The following is a 10,218-nucleotide window of genomic DNA, read 5'->3' on the forward strand; positions in this document are numbered from 1 at the left end:
TACTAGGGTTGCTGAAAGGGCTGTTTTCCAAGTGTGGATGAAAAACGAAAAAAGCCCCAGATGGATTTTTGTCTGACCTTGTTCTTCATCTCCAAACCTAAATTAAGGTACTAAAGTCATTCATGTTTTTTCAAGCATTATTTAGTTATTTCAGATGAATGTAGCCATCTTCATCACCTATTAAGATAGCCCAAATGCTCATTTGATTACCACGTAACTTTAGGCAAAAGTCTTGTCCCCTAGTTTTCCTCAAATCTCAAATAATGGAGTTATTGTATGAAATTATTTCTAAGGGCCCTTCAGGTTTGGAAAATTGTATCTGTAAGTGCTACAGAAATTGGAGTTATCATTCTTAAGGCCAAATCCGGAAATATGTATCAGAAAACTTCTTCTTTTATGGTAACCCATTATAGCCTTCACCAAATGGAAGTTCCACTATGTATTTCACTTTATCCTGACAACCTAGTGTCAACTGTCTGCTCAAGGGCCTTTGGAGAATAAAGGGTGTGTGTGTGTGTGTGTGTGGGTGTGTGTGGGTGTGTGTGTGTGTGTGTGTGTGTGTGTGTGTGTGTGTAGGGGGTGAAGGTAAGGGGATACACAATGGCCAAAAGGCCAGACTAACCTTCTCCAACATTTTGCTTCCTTTTCCCTACCACATTTTATATTCCATAGAAAATCAGTTGAAAATGATTATGACTTTCAAAGAAACCTTGGATGTCTTCCAGAAATCTGGTACAGGTTTCAGCATTCTCTACACTCAATGTGCTAAAAACATGTATACAATTTTATATGTGGTTTACATTTGCAGCCTCATTCATTCAGTTCAACAGAAACAATAAATCACCATCTTCACAGAAAACAGCAGGTTTATGAAAACCATAGTTATTTTTATAGTACACCCAAGACATAAAGGGATTCATCTATTTACTCAGCTACTTAGAAGAGGTGACTCTCCCTCCTTCCGGGTGCTGCTAAATTACTTTTCTTTGACATCATCTCCTCCTTGACTTGCTGCTGCCTCTTCTCTGACATGTTCCCATCTTAGACAGGTTCACATGATTCACTGGGTCAGGAAGCTTATTATTTACTTTCCAATTCACCATAAAGCCTCATATTCCACATGAAGATATTTAAACTGCTTTACAGGACCTAAATATGGATTAAATCTTGATGAATAAATTCACCAATATAACAAGGGACCAGCTAATGAGGCCTAGTTCCAGGAACACGTGGCTGTTTGGTGAACCTGCTTCAGGGCATGTTGAATAGTGGTCTCTACACACCATGCAGATCCCCCTGACCACATAGGGAGGACAGACTTTTTGATTATCTTTATGAGCTAGAACTAAGAATATATAGAAGAAATTTCAACACGGCTCAGTCTTCTTTCCTGCATTCAAGTGAGGAGGGAAGGACTGCCATAAACCCATGGGTAAGGAAAGAGAATAAGCACCATTTGCTTACTTTTCCCACCAGGGTCAACATGAAGCTAGGAGCACATGGCCATCCTGTGGTTCTGTTCTACTGTGGCTGGTCTTTCATGTTCTAGATGGAGTACTGGAGATGAAACAGACTAGGCTTTGACCTTGTGGGCTTCAAAAGGTTGCAAGAGCAAGCCACCAAGAGGGACCCACAGGACAGTAGGGAGAAACCATGCCAGAGTCTGCAGACAACCAATCTCTGTGAGGGGCAAAGCCCAAGCAACTAGCCTGATCCAGCATAGCAGTTAAGAGGAGGATATAGCTCCCTCCATTGGCTACACCGCATTCTGCAGTGGGGTTGGTAAGGGCCAATGTTTTGTAGAAACTGCTTTAAGTTTGGGGAAGTATGCTGCCAGGAGTTGAGGGAGGGATGTTTGCATTTCTGTTCTTGCTATATCTTCTCAGGAAATAGCCCTCTGGAATAGCTAAATGATGTTAATTAGTTAAATGAAATCGAGGCACTAATCCCTAATGATTGACATTGGGAAGAACACCCTGGAAAGCGAGCCCAAATTAATGGCATTTGAAAAAACCCTTGTAACTTTTCAGGGGTACCCCCTAGAATCTTGAAGGAGAGATGTAACCAATGGCCTTCTGGGCACATGACTCATTGGTGTATGTGAGAGTTGGGATAAGGACCCCTAGAGCTTAGAAAAGTTAGACCTACATTTCCAGGATACAATAATAGTCAGTATAATTAAATTTCACACTTTTAATGGTACATTTGTGTTTTAAAGTAGACAAACCAATTACCAGGAAGAAAATAATAGGCTAGCTCCCTTGTAAGTTCATTGTGCTACATGGCATGCTCTCATATATGGCTTTTACATAATAAATCTGTTAGTACTTTGAAATAGTGTGAGAAGAAACCAGGCAAGGGCAGTTTCACCCGATGACAAATGTATAGTTTCCAATGTCATTAGATAAAAGCTAGCCATCAGAATAACAGCGGCTATGGCAATTTAATTAGTTTATACACGACTCCAGCAGAGTCAATGCTAATGATAATTAAAGATATATTTAGAATTATTCTTTCTGGGATCAGCTATTACTGTTTCCCATATAAGTTAACTCTACTCTTCAAAACTCTTCATTTCATTAGTGTGAACACTCCCATCCACAGTCACAAATTATGACTCCTCAGTAAATTAGGACACTGTCTACATGGGTTGTCATAGCTAACAAATTCATCATCCTGTGACCAAACTGGATATGGACTTCTCTGCACTAAACCAGGTTAGTCCTCAAACAACAGACACAGAATCCACCCCTAGGCCCATATTTGCAATTTTTCCCATTAGGTAGGACATCGAAAAGTTTGTGATCGACTGGTGTAGCCTTCGAGAGTCCAGGTTCACTGGGTCAGGATGAGGCATCAGAGGATGCTAGTGGAGGCTTCAAGTCCACATTAGATTAGAGTAAGCACCAGGAAGAAGACTCCAATCAAAGTGAATTACAGAGAACTTGATTTATAAGATTCCAATTACAGCCTTATTAATTTTTTTATGATTTATGTGCCTGATTAACCTTGCTCTTTGATCTACATATCTTTTTTTCTGAGTTTTTTGTTTGCTTTCTAAGACTGATGATAGTAAACAGAGTATACAGGTAAGAGGGTAAACAGGGTCTGTCACTCCATGGTAAGCTCCTGCCATATTTTAAAAGCATAAGTGAAAATATAAAACTATTAAGTAGAATTGCTATCACTTAGAATGTTGTAAATATAGAAATACTATAACCAATGGGGGGGGTAGCAATCTAGATATTTACCAGCCTATTCCATATGGCAGAAGGAAATCTGTGAGCAGACACAGTTCATCAAATCATGTTTCCTAATCCTTACTTAGCAGCTTCCTGTTTTCCCCGTCAACAGTGAATTGCATGTACAGATGTTTCATCATAAAATTATCAACTCCTGAAGGTACTTTACTAAGAAACACAATCTGTTCCAGAGCAAAAACAAGAGAAATGGAACTTCAATCATGTACCTGCAATTGTGACTATGTAAGAGGTTGAAATAATAGCTACTGTTATTTTTAAAGTAAATACTTCCTCAGAAACGAGTAATGTTAGTGTACAGAAAACAGGGATTGAACAATATCTTCAGTGGTAGAATTTATATTCTTCCTTTCCTAATTCTTCCACAGGAAGAGTAGCTCAGAGCCCACAAGCCCCTGGGGAAGTCGGGCAAACTGTTGCTACTGGCACTACGATTATGGCACCGGAGCAGCTGAGGAGTGCTGTGATCGTATAACATTGCAAGCCTCCACGCGCATCCTCTTCCAACGCTCTCATCGTGGCATCAAAGTGGAGCTGGGGTCCTGAAGATCACGCCACCACCGAGCAGTGGGGAGCAAGCCTTGCCAGGCCTTACCAAGCTCGAAGGGGCTTCAAGTACAGCTCCATTGATGAACTGTGTTTCAGTTGTTTTGGGACCAGGTAGAGATGCTCATCACCAGAAGGCATCATCTCTGAAGGATGTCTGATTGGGGGCCTGAGTGCCTCATGGAGATCACCATCCAGGATGGGGAAGGTTTGGGATCTGTGCTTGTAGGACTGCCCAGAATGATGACAGCACAAAATCTTTTCCATAATGAAGGCTATAACTATGGCTACAGGAATTGGATCATTATTATAATCCTCCTCTTCCTCCCTTCTTCTTGTCATTTCCTTTTGCATCCCAGAAACTACTGGCTTTCAATTAAACAAGAAACTTTAATGCAGTGCCTCCTACATAGAAGACAAGAGAGATACGAGGATGATGAAGGCCCTATTCTTGAGAAGGTCAGGTCATGTTACACTAATAAGCAAGATACAGCGTTGGATGGCATAAGAGACAGATCAAGTTGGCATTTAGGAAAACTTGGTGGAGCGAGAGAGCACACGTGAGTGTGGGGCTGAGGCTTTATGCAGGTGGTAGTACCCAAGCTGGGCCTTGAAGATGGAAAAAGATTTCAATAATAAGAAAGATCGCAATAATCAGTTAAGCAACAAGAATCTATTAACCTGCTATGTGCTAGGTACTAATCTTGGTGCTGAGACAAAAGGGAAACAATTTTTGCCCTCAAGGAGATTACAATCCAGCCAGGTAGGACTATAGGTTAATAAAGACATACACCTTCTGTAACCCTGTATTTATTTTAATATCTAGGAAAATAGGCACAAGGCCATCAATCATAGGGTGGGGGCGAAGCCAGGCACTGGTAGCTGGGGGGATTAGAGAAGACTTCACTAGAAGGTGGTCTTTGATTCTGATTTTCAGAGGTGAATAAACAACTGATGGGTGATTCTTGTTGGTGATAAATAACTTCACATGGATATTTTAAGAATAAATTTAAGGAGCTATTAAATTAAAGTGAATTGGGTACGCTTTCCGGGAGAACTTGCAGATGCAAGGAGTTTTCACGGGGAGTCACAAGGTGTGGAGTCAGGGAACCTAGGGTCCAATTCTGGTTTTGCTGCTTGTTACCTGGGTGACCTTGGGTTAGTCATTTGCTTACTCATATGCAGAATGAAGAGATTGGATTAGATTATCTTTAAGGTCCCTTCCAGCTCTAAATCCTCTGACATGAGGAAAGTGGAAGTTCAGGCAAAGTTTACAGGATAGCCATGGAGAAGGGTTTTTGCTCATTCCAGGGACACTGAACTCCAAGATAGTATCTAAATTTGTTTGGTGGATGGGAATTCTGGATTTGTCTTAAAAAATTACTTCAAATAAGTGGTCACAGCCAGAAGCACATTTTGGATCATGTCCATTTTTCTTGTAGTTTTTATTGCAATGGGATCAAACCTATACAAGCTTCAATGGAAAAAAAAATAAAGAGGATGGAGATAAAACTGGCTAAAGCAGAGGAAGTAGCAACGGTGTTAAAACTGGAGGAAGGGCTTAAAAGAAAAACTACCCAGTACTGGAAAAGACGCTGTTGTCAAAGAAAAAAGAGACGATGGTGAAAGTTATCAAAGGGAGGGAGAATAAGATACTTTTTGTAATCTTTAACAACTGCATGATGCCTTACATATCTCAAAGCACTTGGCTTTATTGGTTCATTTGATCTTTATATAATCCTGTGAAGTCAACATGGAAGTGTTTATCACACCCACTTTAAAGAAAAGGAAACTGAGGTTCTGATGAACTTGCTCAGAGGCCTTTTGCTACTGAACAAGAAGCAGAACCCATGGCATCTGAATTCTAATTCTTTGCTCTTTCCAAGATACCACATGATACATCCTCCATCTAGAAAACAAGAAACGACTGGAGTCTACAAGGAGGTGGGGAGACAGAATGAGGCCAGTCTCATCTCTATCATTTGAGATGGAGGTGAGAAAGAGAAACAGTAGCAAGCAGAATCTCAATAGATTGTTGGCAATGCAATAATGGAAGAACCAGGGCCTTTATCTGCCCAGACACAAAGCTGCAAGGGCAAAGAGGGTCAGAACATATGCACCCCTGGGAAATCTGGAAAAGTTAAGAACTAGACCAGAAATCTCAGTTATAATAGCGGTAAACTCATGGACACTCTAAGCTTAGGAAATAAATCTTAAACATCTGAGTTGTCAGGGGTGGCTAGGTGGTGCAGTGAATAGAGCACCCGCCCTGGAGTCAGGAGGACCTCAGTTCAAATCCAGCCTCAGACACTTAACACAAAAACTAGCCCTGTGACCTTGGGCAAGTCACTTAACCCCAATTGCCCTCCAAAAAGCAAAAAAAACAACAACAAAAAAAATACATCTGAGTTGTCCAAAAAAAGGGAGCGCTAACTAGTGGTGTTGTCAGAATAAGAATTCAATAGTATCTATTTATTGTCTTTCAAACAAGCCCTTCCTTTCAATTCTCTTTCAAGTATAACAGAAGGACTTTTGTTATTTTCCTCAAGGAGTGCTATCTCTTATAAACATATTAGGACAACCTGTGCCTTTATTTGGGGTTTTAAACGACATTTTGCTTCAGAAGTGGCTATTCTAATAGGATTCTGAAGCCCTGCTGATAGGTTTTGTTTCCCCAGTTCTCCAAGCTTCATGGCAATGTTTTCGAGTCTCTAGCTCTGGGATCCTCTTAAGGAGAGGACCCCAATTATGACAAATTGGGAAGAACTTTGGGGATGCATCTAGAATGTCTTTAAGACTTAAGATGAGCCTGTGCAATTAATTTGAGCTCAGAACCCTAGGGAAAACATAGGAGACCGAGGTAACTTTCTGAATGTATTTTTTTCAGCTCTACCTTTCATTAAGAAAATTAATTAAATGACTAATAAAGATCTGCTGCTGTTTAAATACCTTCACCCTGTGGGAAGTAGGAAGTGGATGAATTCCCATGTGACATGTCCAGATACAGATTTTGGCCCTAAAGATGTAGAGGGGAGCCGCAGATAGCCCATCTGTAATCCATGATCAAAGTTCCTGTCTCGCCAACAACAGAATGCCAGTGGCAGAGTGATGAGGACACCTGGCACACAGTGCCTAACCCAGGCGAGTTGAAGTGCTTACCTGAACTCCAGAGAGTAAGCACGTGACAATGTATGGAATGACAAGCAGCATGATAGAGTAGCTAGGAGATTGATCATGGAGGGACGAAGACCTGGGTTTGGGGCTTGTCTCTGACACATACAGCTGTGCAAGCCTAGAGAAATCGCTTCAGCTTTCAGTACTCACACAACTCTGTGAGACTCTAAGGTACAGGTGAGCTGCTGACTGGCACCAACAGAAGGAGTCCCCAAGTGAGAAAAAAGAGGATGTATGTATAAACACCTATGTATGTATGCAGACACATATACCTTTATATTTATTCATGAATATCCTCTCCTATATTGTTCAAAATATTCAAGTGTGTGAACTGTAATGGACTTTATATTTCTATAATATTCTATTCTGTGTATTTAATATACATAGGCAGCTAGAGCTGGTCTTGGAGTCAATAAGACCCGGGTTCAAATCTTGCCTCTGACACATACTAGCTGAGTGTGGGCCCCTATGTGCCTATGATTTTTTCAGTCAAGTACATACTGTTATTTATATTGGTATAGGGACAGTCTCCCAGAATGACAAAATCACAGACTTCACACATCTCCACATACAGTTAATACATTTTGGAACTTACTAACATTCTTCTCCAAAGCCTCACTGTGGCATGAAAAGGGACCTGGGTTCTTTTTTTTTTTGGATTTTTGGAGGGGGGAATGCAGGGCAATTGGGGTTAAGTGACTTGCCCAAGGTCACATGGCTAGTTTTGTGTTAAGTGTCAGAGGTCGGATTTGAACTCAGGTACTCCTGACTCCAGGGCTGGTGCTCCATTCACTTGGGACCTGGATTCTTGAAGGCTTTTCCATTTTTGGATTCATATCTTCAGCCCCTAACACAGTACCTGGCACAAAACAAGTGCTTGATATGTGCCTGCTGACAGAGTTTGGGCCTGGAGCAATCTACATCTGAAGAGTCTAAGTGTGAAGGTTGTTCAGAGTCCAATGAATTTTTCAGTCCCATTATAAGCTACTACAACTAAGAGGCCAAGAAGGGCTTGAATCTGGGTCAGTCAAGGGGTGTGTCCCCACATTGATCAAAATCCCAGATCAGGAATAAATGTAATGCTTACCAAAATCTAAGAGTCTATCAAAAAGAACACTATACCGTGTTAGACTCTTCAGCCTACCAGGATGTACCAGTGTGACTTTGTAGAAGACAGGCAATCACAAATTGCCATTTTCTTGTCTGTGGAACAGGTCCAAGGAAGTAAAAGGAGCTGGTCTATATGGCAGAGCTTTGTAATAAACTGTCAAGTGGTCTTTAAATGTGACACATTATATAATCATGATGCCAAGCACTCAGTAATATTTTAAGCCCCACTATAACATGCAGGAAATAGGATTTCCCCACTATACAGAAGGAGTAAACACAGATAAGGAACAGCCTCAGCCTAAGATGCTTCTTGCTCCCTGATGCTGACAGGCCCAACTCACTGGATTTGTTTAGAGCTAAAAGTTTTCCTTTCAGTGCTATTTCCTAGGGTACAGGCAGGACATCATTTTCCATATAGCCTTTGAAGCCATCTCAACTGTAGAAAGCATCAGCACTTAAGACAAGTAAAGAGCTAGGGAACAAATGGGCTTAAGGTCCTGATCAGAGAAAGCTTCCTAAAGGAGAGCTGGAAGACTGGTTTCTGACCAGGGGCCATGACAAATGAGGAATGAAGTAGGAAATGCATTTTTGTTAGATGAAAAGATGGAGCTTGATTAGAGGCACTGATGGGAGAAAGGAACAAAGGAGATGTGGAAAGGAAGTGAATCATAAGCCATAAGCATCCTCCTAAAGGGAATTGAAGTCGGATGGCAGTTTCTGAGCATGAAATTGCTGAAACAGTCCAGCAATTACTTTGAGTACTTTAACCAGACAGAAATCTTCCCTCATCATCATCATTACCACCATCACCGTCATCATCGCTATTACTATTGCCGTTGTTATTTTGAGACCGAGTCTCCTAATTCCACCCAGGCTGAAGGGGTACCAGTCACTCCCAGGCCCAATCCCACTATGGATTTGGCATGAAAGCTCTGCTCTGTGTTCAATGGAGGCCAGTTCAGCCCTTCTGTGGTGGTATGGTGGGGGCTCACCATACTGGTGCCATACTTAATAGGACATACAAAAAGCTTTAGCCCAACCATAGCTTGGACAAACCAAGCTCAAGCCTTGGCCTCCTATTAGCAGGCATACAAATGCACCTCATCATAAATGAGTAGACAGCTTCATTATTTACAAAAAAAAAAAATCACAGGAATAAAAGTTTAAACTCACCCTCAAAATTTCTTCCACACAGCTGGGATCACTAGAGAGGTTGATCTGAAACAAATGCAAAATAAAGCCCAATTTAGTTACTCCCATAAAATTTGCCTAGATCTTATTTATGCTGCAGGAAAATATTTGAAGGAAGTAAAGCTAGCCATCAGTATTTTTTCTAGGAAATGCAAACTAAGAATTCTTCTCAGATGATCAACTCTGTTAATTTAATATAAAACACTGGGACCCTGGCAGAGCAGACAGCAGGGCAGGAGACCTTCCCATCCCAGTCTCTGCTTGCTACCTGGGTGACCCTGAGCAAGTCTCCCCAGCTCTCCAGGGGCTCATTTTCCTCATCTGTAAAATGAGGGAGTCAGACTTGATTATCTCTCTCGTTCTCTTTCAGCTCTGACAGTCTATTATTCTGTGGTGTCAGGACGGTCTTATATTAGAAGATTTTATGAACAAACCAGGCTCTCAATCATCCAAGTTTTAAAATCAATTTCCTAATATTAATATAAAGAACTCTGAGTCTAAATTCATCATTACAAAGAAAATTGGAATTATATTGGGTCAGATCCTCAGTCCATCCAACTCAATCTTCTTGTCTGTGACATCAATCAGTAAATATCTACTGAGTGCTTGCCCTGCTTAAAGTTCGTGGTGGATTCAAAGATAAATAAGGTCAATGCTACACCTCATCCTCGAGGAGCTTGTAAGTAACCTGGGGTAAGAGAGGCAAATACACACAAAAGAAATAAATATCAAATCGATATGTAATTTGAAGTAGAGGCAATGTGGGGTCATGGATAGAGTATCGAACTGAAAATCAGGAAAACCTGGATTCAAAATCCCCCTCTGACATTTACTGCTTGTGTGACCATGGGCTAGCAACACCTTTTCTGTGCCTCAGTTTCCTCAGCTGTCAAATGAGGGATCTGGAATCAGTGATCTCTGAAAGGTGGCCCCCCCC

General features: G+C 41.1%; 1 protein-coding gene across 1 annotated transcript in view; it reads right to left on the reverse strand.

Moving 5' to 3' along the window:
- Positions 1-3,851: 3,851 nt before the first annotated feature.
- Positions 3,852-10,218, reverse strand: part of LOC138143071 (AF4/FMR2 family member 2-like) — a 198,727-nt gene continuing 192,360 nt past the window's right edge. Inside the window, exons 6-7 of the mRNA XM_069064262.1 lie at positions 9,264-9,308; positions 3,852-4,037 (exon numbers count right to left, since the gene is read on the reverse strand). Of these exons, the coding sequence (XP_068920363.1) occupies positions 3,852-4,037; positions 9,264-9,308 (231 nt within the window). The remainder of the gene's footprint in view (positions 4,038-9,263; positions 9,309-10,218) is intronic.

This window comes from Petaurus breviceps, unplaced genomic scaffold (assembly GCF_028583685.1).
Source record: "Petaurus breviceps papuanus isolate PSGF00001 unplaced genomic scaffold, PetGlider_PUasm1.0 90626, whole genome shotgun sequence".
NCBI lineage: Eukaryota > Metazoa > Chordata > Mammalia > Diprotodontia > Petauridae > Petaurus > Petaurus breviceps.